This window comes from Micropterus salmoides, unplaced genomic scaffold (genome assembly GCF_014851395.1).
Source record: "Micropterus salmoides isolate LMB-PRFRI ecotype aquatic unplaced genomic scaffold, ASM1485139v1 Ms_hic_scaffold_2, whole genome shotgun sequence".
Taxonomy (NCBI): Eukaryota; Metazoa; Chordata; class Actinopteri; order Centrarchiformes; family Centrarchidae; genus Micropterus; species Micropterus salmoides.
Genome location: NW_024041150.1, coordinates 25,560,173 through 25,582,414, shown reverse-complemented (window position 1 = coordinate 25,582,414; position 22,242 = coordinate 25,560,173). Strand labels below are relative to the sequence as shown.

The following is a 22,242-nucleotide window of genomic DNA, read 5'->3' as shown; positions in this document are numbered from 1 at the left end:
AGCTGAAAGTAACCACTGTTTATCAAGAGAAAAGATCAGCCAAGGGTGATAAGTCAGTGATTAAAACGTACTGTATATGCAATACGTTTTAATATGTGCAACAGAAATATTTTAGTCTAACCTTTATTAACCTTTATTTATTCTTTTGATCAGAGCCTGGCCAATATGTGATTTTTAAGACTGACACAGATTTTTAAAATTTGAAGATTTTAAAATCCGATATTCTGATATATCGGCCAATTTTCTTTTATTTCTTTTATATCTTCATCATTTAAAAATAAACTTTTTATAGTTATAAATAGGACAGCTGATTGCTTTTGTGGTGGTTCCAGTGTGTTGTCAGCAGGGGAGTTTCAGAGTGCCCTCTGGTGGACAAACTATGCAACGACAACACTCATAACACTCATCTTTTTTAATCGGCATTTATTGGCTATTGGTTTATAAACACTACAATACAATTTATCTGCAATTAGCTCATATTGGCCGATAATCCTGTCACACAGATTTATTGTGTGTATGTGTGTGTGTGTGTTTATCCCAATTATAACACCAGAGTGAAAAAACATTGAATTTCCCCTTGTGGGATAAATAAAGTATAACTTTTTCTTCTTCTTCTTCTTCTTCTTCTTCTTCTTATTATTATTATTGGTCGGGCTCCACTTGTGACCCCTCCGACACTGAAGTTTAACAATCACTACTGTCATAAATTCAGACAAACATAGGAGCAGTAATTTACTAATGATTGTTATATTTATCATTATTGGAATAATTGTGGCATCTTTTTAGTATATAAACATTAGGACCCAGCCCTACTGTAAACAAACGTAATCAGACTTTGTTAAGTCTGCATGTTTAATTTTCATTTGTCACAATAAATCATAGATAATGTTAATGTTATACTTCATATACTGCAGACCAATTAAGTGAATTTTACATAATTTGGGTGACTTTATGAGGTGATTGTGAACTGGTTAAGCACATTTTCAACTATTTCTCATGTCATTTTGACACTGAAGTATATTCTGCAGTGACCTGAACTAAAGCAATGTCTGCAAGTTTCCCTGATGCCTGACACATAAATGTAAAATAAAATCACGGTGCAGAAGAGTATTTACCCTACAATATATTATCTAAAATGAGCCTGTTAGTGTGCACTTAATGGGAGTTGACCTTATCTCCAGACTCTTCTACTATAGGAATAATAAAGCTGAGATAACAGTAAATAGTGAACTGTGTGGCATCACTCTGTTCTGAATGACAAAGCAGGATGACTCCTCACCTTTAGTCATCATGAATCACTAACCATCTGCTCCTCAAGGTTGTTGTGTGCGTGTGTGGGAGACAGTGTGATAAAGGTCCGTGAAGAGGAGACACTGAATCACTGCATCGCCCTCACAGCATCTTCCTGCCTCTATGGTACAGCCATCAGAGCAGACTGACAGCAGTTTATAGTCTCTGAAGACAACTGTTCTTATTTGTTCAGCGAGAGGTTAAGCGTTTTTGTTTTTGTCAATCAATTTATCAAGGAAAGCTAAATAGCTAAAAAGTTGTTTTTCTTTACACGTTTTGAAGCTGACCTGTAAAGCCTCGTCTTCTCTTGGTGACTGATTAGCTTCACTGGTTGAGAGTAAAACCCCTTGAGAATTTGTGCTTCATAAATGTTCTCCATTTTACAGCCTATTTGAATTTACAGGGTTTTTGTTTATTTAGGCTACACATTGGATCTATTTAATTTATATTTTAGTTTTTCAAAACCTGCAAAACCTTTTATATTAAGTTGAAACAGGAAATGGGACAGAGAACATTTGATATTTTTTTGCTGCCAAGCATCCACAAAGCTGCCACAAAGGAGTGAAACGAAATAATAAAGAAACTTATATTAGGTGGTATTTGCACAAATGAAGATGAAGACTAATATTTTTAAAGATATTTTAAAGTAAGGACTGTAAATTTGAAGAAGAAAATAACAATCATATTCTTACAAATGAAAAGTTTAATTCATAAGCATTAAAATTCAACCTTGTTCAATTCACTACCTTAGCCATGGTAGCTTGGGACGGCTAATGTTAGCAAACTCTTGATAGATTGCTGTATTCATCCTCTGGGAGCCATGAATGTCAATCCATCCAATAGTTGCTCAGAATTCAGCCTGGACCGTTCATGCTGTCTGTTCATAAGATGGACATAACAGCTTCCCAAAAGTGTAGCCAAAACATGTCGATCACCACTTTGTGGTTGTCTGCAGTTTGTTCAAGTGTTCATTTTCAAGTTTGGTTTTAATTAGTTATTTGATGCTATATAAACGGGCGTTCACGTCACGATTGACAGGTGAGCCCTGCTCACAATTGAGTGTATGGGCTGGACCTCAAGACTGTGGCTCCTACCCCGGTCACTACAGCACAGACTCTAGCTCCAAATGACGTCAGCAGCAGAAGATGGCAGCACCCGTATCCGGGATATTTTGGCTTCATTTTTGTACAATGGGAGGATGTGGAGACGCATCGTCCATCTTTATATACAGCCTATGGTCTGGACCAAAGCGGGGGACTGACCAACATCACCATCCCTTGAGCCACACCACTGGCATGAAAAACAACGTGTGTGAAATATAAACACCATCTGAAAAAAACCCACACAGTTCTTTTTATCATTTCATTCAGTTTTATTACAAACAAAAAAAAAGAAAGAAAGAAAAAAAAATGCATCATCATTGACGTGTTTCACTGCCACTCATCATCTGATCGGCACCACTACATACACAGTGACACAAGATACCCAGAAATTAACACAGAAATCTGGAGAGATGACAAAGTAAAAGTGGAAAAAAGAACTAAGTGCTTTGTTTTTTGACACGTTTTAGTTCAGGGGTTGCAAAACCTTTGTACAAAACAATTTGTAAAATGGATTTCCTGGGAAGATAAGTGTAAAAGGTCCGGGATTTATGGGATAAATTAACTCCTACGGTGGCTATCCTTTTTTATTTTTAACTTAAGTCAGACTGACTGGGATTTACAGGTTGACATCAGGTTCTTTATTCAGTTTGATGACTTTACATTTGTTCAGCTATGTTTATTAAGGCGTTTTTTAATGATGCAGTATATAAAATGGATTTCCAGCCTCTTATTTTCCAGATAATAACCATATATTTTCACTGGGATTAGATAGTATACATTTTCTTTTTGCTCAGAGAAGCATTTAGGGTTACATATGGCCTATTTTCTATATATGCATGTCATTTGCAAGCCCCAAATCTAAAACGTAAGCAAGAAAAATTTGTTTTCTTGTAATATATCTACCTCTGAAGTTAGCTCAACTTCTTCGTTTGCGCTCTCTTGTAATTATAGGACAAACATGGCAAAGAGGTGCATTGTGTGTCGCACATACTGTATCATTTTTCATTGTTACAAAAAAAAGGTCTCTTTTGGTAAAAGCTCTTTCTCAAATAGCAACAGTGAGAACAACAGCAACATCGACGACAATAATAATCGCGAGAGTAGAAACACAAGAGAACACGAATGAGCTGTTTAAATATGCAAAGTATATCACAGGATTCTGTAGAAAGAAATAGAAACTTGAAAAGAAAAACAGGAAAAAAGATTGACTGAGAGAGGGGGAGGGAGGAGATGACAGGAGTAGGTGTCAAGAGGAGTGTTCAGGGTGATAGATAGGTTTTAATAACACTGACTTGCTTATGAAAGGTTCTAAACATTCATAGGTTTCTGAGAAACAGCGTCGTCGCGAGGCCTTTTCTGGAACAGCCCCCCGAAATACCTCAAAGCTCTGTACATAAACTAGAACCAGGGAAGCAGGATTTGATGGCGGCAAATACTTAATCTGGAGTCCTGATTATAATTTCCATATCATACCTAGCTGAATGTGTGTTTATCTGAACATGTACCTTTGAAAAAAGCAAAACAAAAAGCTGATGCTGTGCTTGGAGCTGCTCGGACTGAGAAATCAAGAGGGTCAGCCTCTCTGAGAGAATTATAAACAGTATTAAAATGACTTTAGGCACAGCTTGCCTTTCCACGAGACAGCATTATGGTGAGTAGAGCATGCTTCAGGGGATGGAGTGCGGCGGTAGAAATAATTTTCACATGCAGCTTCCTGTCAAGAGTTTAAGGACCAGGCGAGGAGGAAGGAGGAAGGTTACACGGTCTATTGAGAGATCTAAAGGTTTCTAGGATTGAGGTGGGTTGAGCGTTGTGTGTGTGTGAGTATGTGTGTGTGTGTGTGTGCGTGTGTGTGTGTAGATGAGGTTAGAAGCATCCCAAGAGGAGGAGGAGGCCTGCCTGAAGAGGCCGCTTATGAGGAATATAATGGTTTGAGGCAGACAAGAAAAGGTCACAAGAAGTTATGAGACAATATGGCCTGTATGTAGTGCAGGTGTGCGTGTGTGTCCGTGGACAGTAAGTGCACATGTGCGTGAGTATACTGTGTGTGTGTGTGTGTGTGCACGTGTGTTGTACTAATTTTTCAGTGAGTACCAGCAGAGTAAAGTTGTAGAAGAGTTCTTGGAGAGAAACTGAAGATATCTTTGCAGCAGATGGGTTTCAGTGAGTGTATAGTGAGTGTGTGTGTGTGTGTGTGTGTGTGTGTGTGTGTGTGTGTGTGTGTGTAGTCTAGTCGTCGATACAGATGACCTCTCCGCTGCGCTGCTCCCGCCGGTTGATTAGCAGCTCTGCTTCCCGCTCCTTCTTCACAGACATGGGAGGCCCATTAAGCACTGCAGGAAGAGGAGGAGGGGGGGGGGGGGGGGGGGGGGGGGGGTGGGGGGGGACGCCACAGTTCAGTTCAGCCAGTTCAACATGTAACTTGTTTCTGTGCTCGATGTTTCTGGCACAGACTGAAAACAAAAAAAACTCTATGAAACTCTGTTCTTACACACTCACAGGAACACACAAATGCAAATACACAAATAGACAGACATCTGGCTAGAACCCCTTTTGGATAATAATGTCCAATAGGGTCAAATGCAAATTCCCTTTCTTAGCATCAAGTTTCCAAGTAATCCAAGCAGACAGGCAGAGAAATGTTTTCACATGCTATTCAAATGGTGCTATGTTTAGAATTTTTAACATCAATAAATTACCATGTTAATTCTGAGCCAATAGTCTAATTACAGAAAAATCAGACCGTGCTGTTAAATCTGTGTACTTTGAAATTTTAAAAATTATTTGAACAATTTGTAGGTCAAACACTTAACGATTTCTTCTTTTTCCGTTCAGAGCGAATGGCGCTAATGGAGAGAAATTATCTCTCCATTACTGGAAAGAATCTAGGAGACAATGTGTTTAAACCAAACTCCTTTTAAAAATCTGGGTGTTTTTAAAAGCTGTTAAGTATACTTTTTACTATATTCACTATTTTATTGTACCATTCTCTTCAGGAAATCAAAAGAGAAATGTTTTGCAGTGGAGCTGATGAGCAGGACAAGAAGAAGTAACATTCTCTGCAACCCAAAGCAAAGTTTATGGGAAATATGGTCTTAGTTTGTTTGGCCTCAGCACTAAAAATATCTCTGGTGCTAAGAGGGAACCTGCCAGTCATCTCGCTCTTGTGTATCTACGTTAATGCAACCAGGACATCATGATTAATGAATAAAAGGAACGCCTTTGAAAGAACAGTTTTGCCACGAATAAGCAAACAAACTGCACCCAGGCTTGCTGGTTGATACTTTGATAATCTTTTAATGAGCAAACTTGCATAATACAGTACGTCAATATATCATATTACATATACAGTATCATGTTTACAATTATGATAAAACCCCCAGAATGCATTCCTGCTAACCTGGAGAAAGTGAGGCCGGCAATGAGTAAGCACACACACACACACACACACATAAATGAGGCAAATGAGGTCACAGAAACACAAACGCACACATGCATGGAAATACTTCTTTCTACACGACTGCACAGCTGGCCAGCAAAGGGATCTGTGCTTCCCACATTTGTGCACTATCATGAATGTGCTCGGGGAGTGGAACAGCGAGTTTAGCGCACCTTTCAAAACAAAGCCAGGAATACACTAACAGCGCACTTCTCTCACTCGCGCCATGGGTAAAGATAAACTGTCATAACACCCCCGAGCAGATCAAAGATGTGATAAGGAGCGTATTGAGCTGAAGATGTGGTGTGTGTCTAGAACCAGAGGGGGGGGGGGGGGGGGCGCTTTTGGGAAAACGTAAGGCATTTCGCCAGTGGAGGCCAACAGAGGGGATGGAGAGAAAGTGAGCAGGGGGGCAGTCAAAATCTGATAAGAGGCAAAACAAATCGAGGTAAAGACTGGGTGAAAGAGCAAGAGGAATTTCGGGTGCACAGAGAAAAGACGCAGAAGATGGAACTTAAACAGTAGTGCGCTCTGGTAGGGAAGACGACAAGTGAAAGAGAGCCTGACTGATGATACATCACCGCCAATGTAACAGCAAGAAACTGAACTACAGAAATGTCAAAGATATGCTTGAGGTCAATTAGAAACAGCGTCACTAGTACATACTGTGTCCACCAGAGAGCACTGACAAGTACATTTTCTACTGTAAAATGAACCATTAGTACATATCTAGGTCATAATTGTTGACAAAATTAAAATGTTAAAAAAATCCTAGCAAAAATGTTTATGCTTTAAAAAAAATCCAAATAAGCCTATATATTTTTATCAGATTTTTAAAAACCTCAAGGTTATAATCGTTACGATTTTTATGAAATCAAACTATTTATGATCCGTATTTTTCAGTAAAAGCCAATCAATGTATTCACATTCAGCTATTTCCTCTCTATACAGACGTCTTCATTGTTAGTGACGCCCTTTCCGCACTGGATTTAAATGACCTACCCACACACGAGCGATTCACAGGAAACTATGTAGCATGTAATCCAGTGTGTATGTTTTTAATTTCCTCTGATTGATATCAGCCTTACCGTTCACTCTCTTAACCCTAACTATAATCTAACATTTCCTACTGCGGCTGCTTCACATTAGAAGCGTTCAACTAGTCACATAAAACACAATGTGTTTGTCACAGAGGTTAGCGCTGACTGCTATTGTTCATCATCAAAATGTGCCTTTAAAGTGGGAGACGCACATTTTCAGCATTTTTGAAAGCAGGTCAGTTTTATGATTGACTGATCTCTTTATCGAAACCATGTGAGTTTGTTTGGCTGCACTTTAAACAGATACACCGGCTGCTCTTCTGTGATGTTTGTGACAGAATAGCTGCTCAAGGAGTGTTTCTTGTAGTAGTAAACCACAAACACGTAACCAGGTGTAACACCCTCTTCGGCATACAAGGTAAAGAAGCCGTGAAGGTAAACAGGAGGAGGAATTCAGTGAGGTACTTGTGTTACACCAGATAACGGAATCCCTCTCCCATCACACATTTCACTCTGCCGCCAAATTCACTCTGCAATACTTAACCTCTGTCCATCCAAACTCCTCTATCTCTTTCTTCATGCAAATCCCTCACTCTCTCAAGCCTGCCTGCAGCTTCACAGTAGCAGCTACATTGTTGAGACAAATAAACATTTTCTTGCCCCAAATTATGTTGGCAGCGGATATTTCTGCACCTAGGGCTGGGCAATAAAACAAAGATGATAATTATCGCAATATAATTTTCCTCAATAACAATATAATAAATGCTCAATATATCGTCAATAAATATTTGCTTTAATTCATTTGAATCACAAACAAATTGGCACCTAATTTTTCTATTAAAATATTTATTTTGTTGAAGAAAGAGGCCTGAAAAAAGATTAACTAATCATATTTGTTGAAAAAGATAATAGCTTTGAATGTTCTAACTCAGATTTGTGAAGTGATCCACTGTTTGGCCTCAAGTGTTTGTCACATTCTGACCATAAAGGAAAGTTTAACCACATAAATAACCACCTGGTTTCTTCAATTTTCACTCAGGAGCAAAAATCTGCCTTTAAACTTGAAAGAAATAATGATTTGACATTTATTGTGATAATTATTGATATCGAATGATATGAAATGTTTCCATCGTGATAAAATTTTTGGCCACATCACCCAGCCCTATCTGCACCTACAACATATCCCTAAAATCTCAAACCATTTTATTTGTCTACAAGGGCTAAAACTCAGGGATGCACTGGATGCATCTCAAGTCCAGAAAGCAATAAAAAACATTCCTGGCCGACATGACAGCCTGTGTCTCTCCTCTGTAGGTCCTGCCTACTATCTGATAGAAGTGAGCGCTGCCATCTTGGCAGGGAAGGCAGCATTTTTGCTTGCTGAAAAGCTTTGCGTGAGTGTATCAACGCCAAAACCTTTCATCAGGAACAAGCTTCTGTCTCTGAACTGTCAACTGTTCAGGGGCTACAAAAGAACAGGCTTGATTTTAGAATAAAGAGTCTTTCCAACCAACACTTGAAAAGAGTTTCATAAATCCATGTGTTGCAAGAGTTTGGAGGTAAAATCTGGAGGCTTTCACTGTTAAAGAGGTCATTTGCATGCATGTCTATGCTCCTCTGTGTTCATGCACATGTGTTACGTTTTCTCTTAAGGAGTGGAATCCCCTCAAAACTGTTTTAGATACATTGAAATGTGAGCACTGAAAAAACGCTTTTCAGGTTCTTATTCTTGGTTACTTATTCTTTGATCTTTGATACTGATTTAAACCTGCATTAATTAAAGTTTTTGAGCACTTGGGGGCAGCGCAACATTGACATATTACCTTATAAAGTTCATATGGCTAACATTTAAGCAAACAGTTCATTATTTACACACCCAGCAGACACAGAGCAACATTATCGTTCACTTGGAGTCGTGTTTCTTTCCACACCAATGACAATGTGCAATCTTTCTCCTTTTAGCCCTGTTTTGTTCTCCACCAACACCTGAAGGAGTAATCTTGCTCTTTAGCTGTTAAATGCTCCGCTATGTTCACCAGCTAGTTACTAACTTTGTTTGGTGCTGAGCGTACAGTGGGTCTATCAGAGCTTTGTCACCGGAAAACAGCTGCCTGCAGCTGGAAACAATGTTTAGAGCGGTGAAACTGAACCAAAACAGTACCTGCGGACTGTAAATCCAAAACAATGACCTGAAAGATGCTGAAGTTTTATTTAAAGCTGAGAGGAAGTGCAGAGGTGGTGGATAATTCTCTGTGGGTATGTCACTATGAGTGACTGCTTTCACATTACACACAGTAATTTAATCCATTGTTAATATAAAAATATTGATAAGAGCAGCTTTAAGTTGTGATATACTAATTCCAGACTGTGTCATATTTAGGAAAAAATCTTGTTGCTTTGTGATAAAATTAAACATTGGAGAAGATGCATTTGAGAAGTTTTGCTTATTTTGCAAAACAGAATTTTTTCCCCTCAAAGTAAGGTATCTAAAAGTATCATATTGACACGATTATCAGAAAATTCCCTATACCTAGTTTTGATAAAATTGGCAGTGTACCATTTACATCAACACATTTAAAAATTAAAAAATAAAAATAAAAAAAAAAAATAATAATAATAATACACACATACAGCATTTCTCAACCTACACACATTCAGTTTAGTTCTCATTGCAGGCCGCACCGCTAACATACTATGCCGGTCTTTATGTCTAAGCTTAAAGGGAAATATCACTCACTTTTAGCTTAAAAACACTCTTGGACTGTGTAACCAATTGTTCACTTCTCTCCCTCCCAGAAAACAAGGCAGAGGAGTTTGTCCTGCTTTGTAGTCTGGGATGTCACACTGATGTACAGCTCTACTGCACACACACTGAGCTGGAAAAACGATGACACCGACCAGAGTGTTTTATTTTCTCGGGGATCAGGGGACATTTTCCAGTGTGGAATCCATCACTGTCACAATAAAGAAGCTTAAAGAACAAAAAAATCTCTCTTCGAGCTTCAAAGTGAGTCTCCCTTTTTTCTCTCAATAACAGATTACAGTTTTGAGCTCTGGGGAAGAGCTGCTAATAAATACAGATTTTTTGCTGCAATGAGGCTTAAACACAGGAAATGGGAGTGATATTCCTCTTTAAGTGACCCCCGCAAGAAAGGTGCAATAGTAAATATGCTTTGTAATACAGTACATGTATCTCACTACCAGTCCATGAGACTCGGTAAGGGCAATGTTGCTACTGATTGTTGGACAAAGGCAATGTCTAAGTTTTATTTTTTTTTAAATCTATGCTTGCTTCTATGCTTGGTTGGTCTCAGGAATGCTAGGGCAAAAGAGTCCATGGGAAGTAGTGTTTTATATTTTCTTTTTTCCCTGTCTTCCACTTCGTCCCTTTCTATTTCGAGTTTGGATTTCATCTGCCTGTACTCAGCAGATAATTTAACTTCTTTTCAGGTTTCTAGGTTGTGTGAGGTCCACATGTATATGTGTTGTATATACACACACACACATATATATATATATATATATATATATATATATATATATATATATATATATATATATACACACACACACACACATGTGTGTATATGTGTGTGTGTTTGTGAAACTGAGAAAGAGAGACGGAGGAGTGGAGGACTGTGGAGGAATGAGGGAGTACAGGGTCAGAGCGAGGGGACAGGCTTGTTCAGTCAGCCATTGGATGAAGAACTGATCCAGGGGGAAATCTTTTGGACCGTAGAGGGAGAAACAGAAAAAGAAGTCTAGAGAAATCTGTCTGAAGAGTTATAAAAAAAAAAACGCTTTGTTGCATTTCTCTCCGTTTCTGCCTTCATATCTGAATTCCTGAAAAACTGTGATTGCATTAACATACTGTCTTTTTTCCCCTCCCCTCTTCGGTCCAGACATTTTTCGCCCTTGAAGTCAGATTTTACAGTTTTCTTTCAGCAGCAAATTTTCTCTTTGCGTGCAGGATTTGTTTGTTCCACACAGGTCATCCCTCCTTCTCTGCCTGATCCCCCCCCCACACACACACATATCATTAGTGCTTGATCTCGGGGCCAGCTTTTCACCTCTCCCTTTGTATTTTGCCCCCCCCCCCCTTTGGAGCTGATGGCTTGTTTTCTTTTATGGATCAAAGTGCCGCCACTTATTTTCACTTTTCATGTCCTCTCTTTTTTTCCTCCTGTCCTTACTCGATCCATCCAGTGAGCTTTACTTCTCCGTTTCTACTCCTCACATTCCAGCAGTGTCAAAGTGCTCTGTCCTTGGGTCCTTATTGGACTTCCTCCTACTGTATTCAGGTTTTAGACACTCCTTGTCAGCTTCCACTGATTCTTTCTTTTCTGTCAGTCTTTGTTACATTCCAGGATGTTTAATCCAAGTGTCCTCCCTTCTTTCCACTCAGTGAATCTCCTCCTCCCGTCAGGGTTTCTTTGGTCGCCCGTTGCGCGGCAGGTTCTCCACTGTGTTGCTGAGTCGGTACTTGACAATGATGCTGTGTACCGTGGACTTGGGCATCCTCAGCTCCTGCCCGATGGCCCCCTCTGATTTGCCGTCCTTCCAGAGGTCCACCACTCGCTGCCGCTGCACCACATCGTGCTCCTTGGTCTTCTGGCAAGCAGCAGTTGGCCCTCCAGCGGCTCCCCAAGCAGCTACCCCGGTGGCCCCAGCAGCGGCGGCGGCTTCTGTGGGGGCAGACAAGCGGCAGACTGTAGTGGAGACTCGGAGAGGGGAGCAGGATAATGTGACACTTTACTGGTCCCCGTAGGGAATTCTCTTTTAGTTTCCTGCCTCCCATGCAGGGAGGTCAGAGGTCAGGGGGGAGTTACTGGAGCTGGCGGGGATTCAGTGTCCTGCTCAAGGACACTTCAGCAGGGCAGGTGCTTGCAGTCATGAGGGCTTGAACCAGTGTTCTCCGCTTGAAGGTCAATCTCCCTAATTTCTACGACCCTAAAAGATGAAGTTTTGTCTAGATTGTGGGACTCCTTTTAGTGCAGATGGGTAGCCTCCTCATGGCAGTACTGATGGCTGAAACAGGTTTTCCAAAATGCAATTCAAGATATTGAGCAAATGCTGAGATATTGCCATGTGTGAGACAGCACAAAACAGTCCTTCACTGGAGAATTTGGTGTATCATTACATTTTGCAGCAAAGTTCACAGAGTGCAGTTTAAGTAGTTACAAAGTGCCACGGCAGACATGCGTATTTCTGGATATGTTTTGTGTACTCAACTGAGGGAGCTTCTCTCAGGAGAGGGCTATAAATGGAGGGAAGCTAGGAGGTCACAAAATCAGAGAATTGTGTTATTTTAACTCCGTCCATTTCTCCAGCTCACTTTTTTTCCCTCCCTGGCTGAATCTAAAAAGGTCAGGAACCAGCGCGACCCCAATCAAGACCATAAATGCGGCCTCATTTGCTGCGTGCTTGCGCCCTGCCAGAGGTTCAGGATGTGCAGACTCCACTCGGCTCAGCTCGGCCTGTGTTCAGCTCAGCTGCTCGCCGCGAGGCCCCCGCAAGCAAAAAACCCACAGAGCAACACAACTCGCGCGCGACTATTTCTGAACAGCTAGCGCTGGGGCCCAGCCCTCCGCCAGGTCCACAAGTCACAACACGGCGTTTACACAACCAAACTCCTTCTGCGGTTTCTGCTGCTCTCAAAATACCTTGGTACAAAGTCCGAATGTTTTCTTGGCATGGCCAGATTCAGACAGGCTGAGCATAATGACATTTTCAGAGATAGGCTCTTGCTCCTCTAAAATGCAATGCCTTTGACAGATGTCTCAGTCTACAATTACATAAATCAAGATACACTGAGTGAGAGGCAGGCGCAGCACTGAGAGCGCTGGGTGCTGTGGTTTTTAGGGCAAAGCTATTGGGGAATATCAGGTTTTACCAGTTATCTCTGCCACATCTCTGCTATCTAAACATCTCCAAACACGAATACACATGCAGAGGGGAGAGTTTGTCTGGTGAGCATATGCTGTTACCAAACTAATTATGAGAAAATAAATTCACTAACTGCCGGTGTGCTCTGATAGACTGCAGGCGAGGGGAGAGTTGGACAAGAGGCCAAAACAGAAAGTTTTTTTTATTTTTATGATTTTTATTCTAAAGCTTTTAACTCAATAAGTAATGAGTGCCACAACAGGACTTCAAAAGAGAAAATAAACATGCTTGAAAAAGAAAATTCCTCCCCAGACAGGTTTGATAGCACTCCAGACTGTGCTTTATTGTTGCACAATGTGTCGTTAGTGCTGAGCCCAGGATTGAGGTTGGACATGTTAAGAGATGAAAATGCCTTAATTTAGCTGCGCAGCACGTTTGTGTTTGATTTCTGGTAATGTCTATTTCAGGTGTCTATCTGGCAGCCACATAAGAAACAGATGTGTTTTTTTCCAATATGGACTCCTTTCTGGATTTTGCAGGTTTCACAACTTAAGCTGCTCGGGGAGATAACGTGTCAGTTTAAAACAATGCTGCTTTAGAAGTCAGAAGAAGGTTTTCTTCTTACGCCACAAAATTTAAGACTTAAATGTGACATTCGAGACTTAAATAACACTCTGCTTGATCAGGGAACTGTAGTGCACAGGCATTTTCCTGAAATACACAATTCCCAAAGTCAGTCATTTTCGATGAAGCCTGAACATTGTTTTGATTTCCTTTGCTAAAAGTTTTTTCCACAGCTACATAACCATATAAAGATGAAATTCCTCAGATGATATCTTTAAATAGAAGCAACATTTTGGACTGGTTTTGCCCATCATCAGTGCAAGTTGCCAAGTAATCAAGTCCAGATTCGTGCTTCTCTGTCGGGGTGTCATGGAGGCTCTGTGGCCCTGCTGGAGCTGATGTGCACCCTCTCAAAACTGTAACTGTGCTGACGCTACAGAGACCGCAAGACCTGCCATTAGTGAGCTTCGTCTGCTTGTGTTTTCTATTACAGGTTTCTGATGCTGCGAGATTGTTGATAATAATAAAAAACCTCTGTCTCCTTCTCAGTAAACTTACACAAACTTGTATTTTGTGATGAAGTAAAGTCATTTTGTGTGCAAACCTCCTCGCTGAAATTGTTACTACACTATTACAAAACTAACTTAAAAGGAACACTATAGAAATTTTGTATTTCACTCCCAAGCTCCCAAAACACTGTATCTTACACTTCCCATAATGCAACACAATCTTCTCCCTCTTCGCCCAGTATTTACCTGAATCTTTCAAACTCTATGCACCCAGGTTCTAATGTAGGCTTTCTGTCAAATTAACGGTCTCCAAGCCTAAGAAGAGATAACCCTGATGATGTCATAGTGATGTCATCAGGGTTATTTTTTCCTCCAGAGCCACAGAAGACATTACGTAACTAAGAACATTCACAAATGTCTTTCAAACCAAATGCAATAACTTCTCTGAATTCATAAACATGTGTCTACACTCAAATCATATCCGTTACTGTCTACACTGTGTATGTAGTGTTGTTTATTGTTTATTGTTATCACTTTTAATGATGTGGTTTCTAATCAGCCTGTGAAGCCAAAGACAAATTTCCACATTCAAGGACAATAACAGTTTTCACAGGCTGAGTAGTACTCCTCATGATGTGTAAACAGAACATTGTGTGTAAAATTGTGCCACTTTAAATGTGATTACTTTGATATATTAGCATCTTTTTTGCTTGAGCTAACAAAACCATTTCCTGTCCAACTCCTTCCATAATTACTCTCTATCACCAAGCAAATGAAAGACATGGTATACAAATGCACAACGTGATGATCAAGTAGTAAATCTACTGTTGCTGTGGTGCTAACACAATCAACAGGTTAAATTCTCCGCTGAGTTATAAAGTGGTTGCCTTGCCAGACACAGCTTTAGTGAGATTGCACAAACACCTCCCCAAAGAAGCATAAATCTGGCCTAACTTGCCAGTTTGCCAAGTGTCAAACTGATGAAACAAACCGGCATTCTTGTGTAAATGACCCTGAATGCTATAATTATGGATGCCTTAATACCTTATGATGTTACTGATTGTAACAGCTCTCTCTCTCTCTCTCTCTCTCACAGATTCACAGACACTGGCAGGTGAAGCCTAATGTTCACGAAATTTAACCTTTAAGTAGTTTCAAAGTAAGATATGTGTATATTTGAACCTGCCTGTGGTGGCTGCAGATTCTATGACATAAGTTAAAATATACACTGAACAAAATCATAAACGCAACCCTTTTTTTTTTGCCCCCATTCATCATGAGCTGAACTCAAAGATCTAAGACTTTCTCTATGTGCACAAAAGGCCTATTTCTCTCAAATGTTGTTCACAAGTCTGCCAAAATCTGTGTTAGTGAGCACTTTTCCTTTGCCGAGATAATCCATCCACCTCACAGCTGTGGCATATCAAGATGCTGATCTGACAGCATGGGAATTGCACAGGTGTGCCTTAGGCTGGCCACAATAAAAGGACACTCAAAAATGTGCAGTTCCATCACACAGCACAATGCCACAGATGTCGCAAGTTTTGAGGGAGAGTGCAGCTGGCATGCTGACTGCAGGAATGTCCACCAGAGCTGTTGCCCATGAATTGAATGTTCATTTCTCTACCATGAGCCGTCTCCAAAGGCGTTTCAGACAATTTGGCAGTACATCCAACCGGCCTCACAACCGCAGACCACGTGTAACCACACCAACCCAGGACCTCTATATCCAGCATCTTCACCTCCAAGATCGTCTGAGACCAGCCACCCGGACATCTGCTGCAACAATCGGTTTGCATGACCAAAGAATTTCTGCACAAACTGTCATGAACCGTCTCAGGGAAGCTCATATGCATGATCGTCATCCTCATCGGGGTCTTGAACTCACTGCAACTTCACACAGCCATTGAAGAGGAGTGGACCAACATTCCCCAGGCCACAATCAACAACATGATCAACTCTATGCGAAGGAGATGTGTTGCACTGCCTGAGGCAAATGGTGGTCACACCAGATACTGACTGGTTTCCGGACCTCCCCCGACCCCCCAATACAGAGAAACAGCACATTTTCGATTGGCCTTTTATTGTGGCCAGCCTAAGGCACACCTGTGCAATACCCATGCTGTCTGATCAGCATCTTGATATGCCACACCTGTGAGGTGGATGGATTATCTCGGTAAAGGAGAAGTGCTCACTAACACAGATTTTGACAGATTTATGAACAATATTTGAGAAAAACAGGCCTTTTGTGCACATAGAGAAAGTCTTAGATCAGTTCAGTTCATGATGAATAAGGGCAAAAACAAAAGTGGTGCGTTTATAATTTTGTTCAGTGTATTTACTTCTAATTCAGTGTAACATATTTCATATTTTAAAACTTAAGTGTTGTAATGATTTATCCAACTCCTGACTGAACCATTATTTACAGTAGTAAAGGATGTCAATGGAACCTCAAACACTGACCTGATAGGAAGGATCCGGGCGGCATCTGACTGTAGTTGGCCCCTCCCATGTGTAGGGCGCTCGGGGGGGCAGGGGTGAAGGGGGCTCCGTAGTTCTGAGGGGTTGCGTAAGGTCCTGGAGGTATGGGCTGCACAGAAGAAGAGGAATTATGTGCATGTAGGATGTGGTTCATAAGAACACACAATATAACAATGAGACAAATAAGACAAACCACTTTTAAGTTCTGTAAGCTGACAAAAAGAAATCTGCTGACTAAACAGCTGTAGAGTGAAAAACCACAGGTGGGTGACAAGATAATAAGCACTGTATTTTCACTGGCCGTCGTCCATTTATTATTTTTCCACTGAGTGCAGGCAGCTCGAGCAGGCTTCAACTTGTGATTGTGGCAGTTTTTTTGTGTTGGGTGTGTGTGTGTGTGTGTGTGTGTGTGTGTATGTGTGTGTGTATGTGTGTGTTTAAAAGCAGGATGCTGACCGGAGGTGTGTGCGTCTCAGTGCCCTTGCTGGCCAGTCGGCTGAGGATGCTCCTCTCGGACATTTGTAAGCGGGCAGCGATGGGCGGGACCCTGGCCAGCGTGGCCGGTAGACGGGTCACGTCAGCCTTCATGTCACTCAGTAGCTCTTCCAACTGGTTCAACACTGCAATGACAACAACAAAAATCAACAACTACTGACAATCAACAACTACTTCACATCAGGTCTTATTACTTTCAAATTTTACCTTCTCTTATTAATGATTTGATACTTTATTTGGATACTGATACTTGGATATTGATTAATGCATCACTTCAACTCAATAAACTGTTTAAACTGGCTGCTTCTGCCCTTAAAAGTTAAAGTAATGTCTTCCTAGTTCTTTAAAAGTTACTATGGCGATAACTGTGTGGCTTACTATCATTTATAATGTCTGAACACTATAAATAGTCTGTTCTTTACAGAGTTTTGGGGCTTAAAAAAAGCACTTTCCTCATTCTATTTTCACAAGTGATTTCTGTTCCCATCCATTATTATCTCGCCACTCTGTCATCACATCCCTACATGGATTTTACCACTGATTGGAGACTAGCATGTTTATGAGCAGCCACTAAGTCCTGAATTACGTGCAGGAAGACAAGACAGGAACAGGAACATTAGTGCAGTATTTACTGAGCATCTTCTCCTTTTCGGTAGAACAATATAAACATGGACAGACTTGCCAGGGAGCCAGTGAGGAAATGTTTGGAACTATCACTTAACATGGTGTAAGCTCATCTGCTGCTTGTCTTTACTAAAGTCAGCGTCAGGCAGAGTGATATTGTTGCTGCGGCAGGACAGATTGCACAACAGCGCGCGAGAGAGAGACAGAGACAGAGACAGAGAGAGAGAGAGATCTTTTTAATCTCCGGTCTGCCAGTTTGTTTGTTTGCTTCATTCACACACACTGAATTGTTGTTTTTTTTTATTATTAACCGTACAAACAGATCTGAAAAAAACTAGATTTATAACCCTAATTATTGGCATCATCCCAACATCCCCGACCTTTGTGCAGGACAGCGTTGGCTGGCTTGTTGCCCGCCAGTGACTCCTTGCTGAGGTGCTGGTGTGACTCCGCTAGGCACTCCACCTCTGCAAATCGTGCATTGAGCGCCATGGCTGGGTGGCTGGGGTCTTGGGTCATGTTCAGGTAGGCTGCCCGCCGCAACTGCTCCTCTATCACCAGCGCCTGCTCCAACAGCTGGAGGACAAGAAAGAAAGTGTTTCAAAGTAGACTGTCACGGATACGAATGCCTGTGCATCTACTGTATCGTACAGGCAACAGGCACTTTCTGCACACTCTGGGCTCCTAAATGGAAGTGCTGTTTGGAAGACTTCAACACACAGATTTAATCATTGCAGGATGCTCATGTTTACCAACCCAGCTGCTCTGTACTGCGTCTTTATACACAATGTTTGTCCCAGTTACAATACTGTTTTTGAATATAGCATACAAAAAGTTAATTTACTGTTCTTTACTACTGACACTTGTGCTATCAATCAAACTGTGATGTTGGATTTAAAAATCAAGCATAACACTATGCTGCAATTTTAATTTCACTTTGCTAATACTGATGTCTACCAGGGATTGCATTAACCAAAGATTCTCCTTCACTGACTGAAATCTCCTACAATGACAGAAAAATCTGAAGGCCGTCCATCATTTTGACAGATTAAGACTAAGGGTGATCTATCACTCGCAACACTGTCAACAACCACATGTAGACCACCTGTAGTAGACCCCCCTGTCCCCCTGTCGGTGTTGAGTGTGCATATTAATTAGCTGTTGTCTAGGAGCCTTGTCCTTGACCTCACATGCATGACCTTGTCGTCTAGCTGATTTGCTAAAACAATACTTATGTTTAATATTTTCATCAAGACGTTACCTGCTTTAACTAAACCCTAATAAAGTGAAATTAAAGAATGTACACGCAATTATTTCATGCATATAATGAATACTTCTTTTAATAATCTTTTTTTTCATGTTTTCTTTAATATATAAGCTTTGATTGCATCCCCCATCTCTTTGAAAAAAAGTTTTTAAAAGGCAGAACTCAAAAAAACGGAAGAGACAGAAACAAAAATGTTTTACCAAAGATTTTATGCTTGTTTTTTTTTGCTCTGAGATCATCCTCAGCTGTCTCACCACTATCAACTATTTTGTTTTAATGTTTTACAGCTGTGAGAAGCTTCTCTATTTCCATTGTGCACTGCATTGTGGGATACTACTGTCATTTTTCCAGTGTGAACACACTACATACTCAAAACCTGCTTAGAATTAGTATCAAGTATGGAACTGGGGCACAGCTTTAGTCTTACAGTAAAATGTTGAAAAGCTGCTTTCTATTAGGTAAACACTGGTGTTTTATTTTGGCAAATAGCGGGATTTTATGGGGCATTATTTATTGTTGCCCCAATTTGTGATTCATACTTATAAGTAAAATATCTATTTTGACTAGAAAAAAATGTAAAACTGCAAGAAAATCAGAGAGAAAGATGTGAGACAACAATTACAACATATCAGTAAAAATACATGTACACCGATTATTTATTTTGCAGGTCAGCGTCAAGTAAATTCCTACACACTGTTCTTGCATTCACAACATTGAGTCAGTATCTCAAACTAACATTTCAGGGTGCTTTCACATCTACAGTTCAGTTCATTTGATCCGGATCAAGGGCAGAAAATTCAACATTGTAACAATTTTCAGTCGTTTTAGTTGCTTTTCACGCCACCCTGTTTGCTGTGGTCTGAATCAGTTGATGAGTTGGTGAAAGGAACCAAAATGCAGCAACACAAGTCACGTGACAAAATTCACATCACTCGTTGTATTTCTCCTCATGACTCCCAAGTTTGTCCAAGGGGCTGTGTTGCTAAAGTGCAAACTGTCAACAAATACTTGTCCTCATCCCATTATGCACAGTGCAGCTGACTACGGCAGCTGGTTTAGTCCATAAATGTACAGTTCTTCCAACAGTTGGGTCTGTTCGAGGTCGGATCACATTCTCACCATAAACAAACCGCTCCAGAGTTAGTTTGAAAGAGTACAGAGACCACCACTTCAAGGAGGTCTCGGTACGCTCGTATGGGCCGCTTTTGGTGTGCACCTGAGTGCGATTGCTGCATTTACACCTGCCGAAAGACTCATGCCGTGGGCAGCATAAAATCAGATCACGTTAGCTCACAGAGTGATGGAAAAAGGTCAATTATTGCCAGACTGCCCTCAGAATTCTGGGACCTGTAGCACTGTATTAAACCGCACTTGCTGATACGCCTAATACCAGTAACCACCAGTAAACATGGGTCGCCAAATCGACCAGAACTTTAAGCTCCTCCAATGCACAGCTGACGCCACTGATTGCATTGAGAGGCATTTGATACCATTAGTGATCTAAATGAAAACAAAGACCAAGACAAAAAAAACAAACGTCGAATGAGGAAACTTAATTCACTCTCTGTTTGCCCTGTACTCTTATTTTATTCTGTCTGAAAACTGCTCCAATAATCTCTCGCTGCCTCTTTAAGATACTTGATACTTTTCAGCAATATATCAGTGTATTGGCTGGCATGGCACCAGTAATGCAAGCATTACAAGCGAAATGAAGCTTCATACAGTGATTCAGTTGTGGGTGTGTGTCCCGTTGAAAGGTTATGTTATACAACCAATACATACTAAAACATACTAAGAGGAAATGGGTGTGAAATTATAAAATTTTGTGCTGTCCTGGCTGTTCTCAATGGTAGATGGTTACATACTAAACTAACTAAACTATAGACAGATAACAAGAAATGAAGAGAGTAAAAGAGACAGAGATACATTAAATGAGGATGTTGAGGGCAGGATCTGAAACATGTGAGCCGCTCAAAAACAGGATGAGAGCCATTCCAGAAATGCAGCAGTCAGCAATACCATCCAGCCAACATGTGGGTCTAGGGGCATCTGTCATCCGACCATCAAACAAGTCAGGTGATAGAAATCGCTGCGAAATGTAACTAAAATAGTTTTTTTGCATAGAAATGGGGCTGCGTTTTAGACCTCAAGACTATTTTGATTGAATTGAATTGACGTGTGTCTGTAGCACAGCATACTGGAAATTGTCAAGAGCTTGTTGGCTTTGAATGGCTGCTCATAGTCGTAATCTTCTGATTTAAATCAAAATGTTGCCAAATAAGTTTTTGCATTAAATGTTTGAGAACTTTGGCTTCTATGTTTTTAGAGAAACATATTTATATTCCACAGGTTTTGGAAAAAATATCATGCTATTGTTACAGAAAAAAAAACAACTGTCATAAACCCAGCATAACTTAACATAAATCTCATGTGTTGTAGAAACGTCTCGTCTTACCTTGAAGCGCCGAGCCAAGAACTTGTTCTTCATCTCCAGGAAGTTGCCTTTATTTGCCTGCGATTTGAAAGGCTCATTGACGATGGCGAACTGGGGATCGTTCTGGATGTCCTGCCACCGGGCGTAGCCGTGACTGACACAGGGGTCAAGGGTCACTTAACACTTTGGGTAAGAGATAGGTGGAAGCAGTGCCGTGTGGGACATCATCTTTTCTACCCGACATCATAAAAGTAACATCACAGTGAAGCTAAACAGAGAAGGCTTTGCAATGGAAAAATTATGAAACACAGTAGTGTTGGAAAATATGTTTGCTTTCTTGCTGAGAAGATCTGAGTATAGAGCTGGAGCCAGGAGAAGATTAGCATGGCTTAGCATAAAAGCAGGTATAAAGAGCAAGGGGAAACAGCTAGCCTGGCTCTGTCTAAAGTTCAAAAATGTTAATTTGTACACAACCACAAATGTAAAGACAACTTGTGGTTTTACAGGGAGTTATGTGCTGTAACTGTTTCCTGGAATAGGTCTCTGAAAGGCACAATGGTGGCAAAACAGAAGAAAAAGCTACAGCACGTAGCTCCCCATAAAACCACAAACTCATTTTTACATTTCTATGTTTCTATGGATTAAAGAAATGAGCTTTAATTAGAGAGTGTTAGAAAGTACGGTAGGCCTATTTTTAAATGTTGAGCAGAGTCAAGCTAGCTGTTTCCAGCTCGTTCAAGTCTTAATGCTAAGCTTAGCTAAACACCTACATACTGAAAACAATAGTTGGACATTTCAGAAAACATGCTTATGGTATTCATTTTCTTAGTAGAAGTTAGATGAGAAGCCATTTACCACTCTTGTAACAGCCGGGACTAGCTCAAACAGCTACCCTGCCTCTTTCTGAAGGTTGTAACTCATTTATTTAGCTGCCTCCAGGCTCTATGCTAAGTTAAGCAACAGACATGAGAGGGCTATCCATCTGCTCATCTAACCTTTTTCAGGAAGAAATAAAGCTGACCACTGATTTTTGAGGGTGATGTATTTCATGATTTGTATAATCAACTTAAAATACAAAACTGCAGTTATTTTAGCACAAAATAGGTCTCA

General features: G+C 40.6%; 1 protein-coding gene across 5 annotated transcripts in view; it reads right to left on the bottom strand.

The window, feature by feature from the left end:
* Window positions 1-2,718: 2,718 nt before the first annotated feature.
* Window positions 2,719-22,242, bottom strand: part of chd3 (chromodomain helicase DNA binding protein 3) — a 55,323-nt gene continuing 35,799 nt past the window's right edge. For 3 of the 5 annotated variants that reach the window (XM_038730826.1, XM_038730828.1, XM_038730825.1), the window contains 5 exons: window positions 21,154-21,286; window positions 17,812-18,007; window positions 16,769-16,932; window positions 16,295-16,421; window positions 10,976-11,557 (listed from right to left, as the gene is read on the bottom strand). In XM_038730826.1, coding sequence (XP_038586754.1) covers window positions 11,295-11,557; window positions 16,295-16,421; window positions 16,769-16,932; window positions 17,812-18,007; window positions 21,154-21,286 — 883 coding nt within the window. In that variant the 3' untranslated portion in view covers window positions 10,976-11,294. Of the gene's footprint in view, window positions 4,727-10,975; window positions 11,558-16,294; window positions 16,422-16,768; window positions 16,933-17,811; window positions 18,008-21,153; window positions 21,287-22,242 lie in introns of those variants that run through there. The other 2 variants (XM_038730830.1, XM_038730829.1) reach the window with 2 other exon arrangements.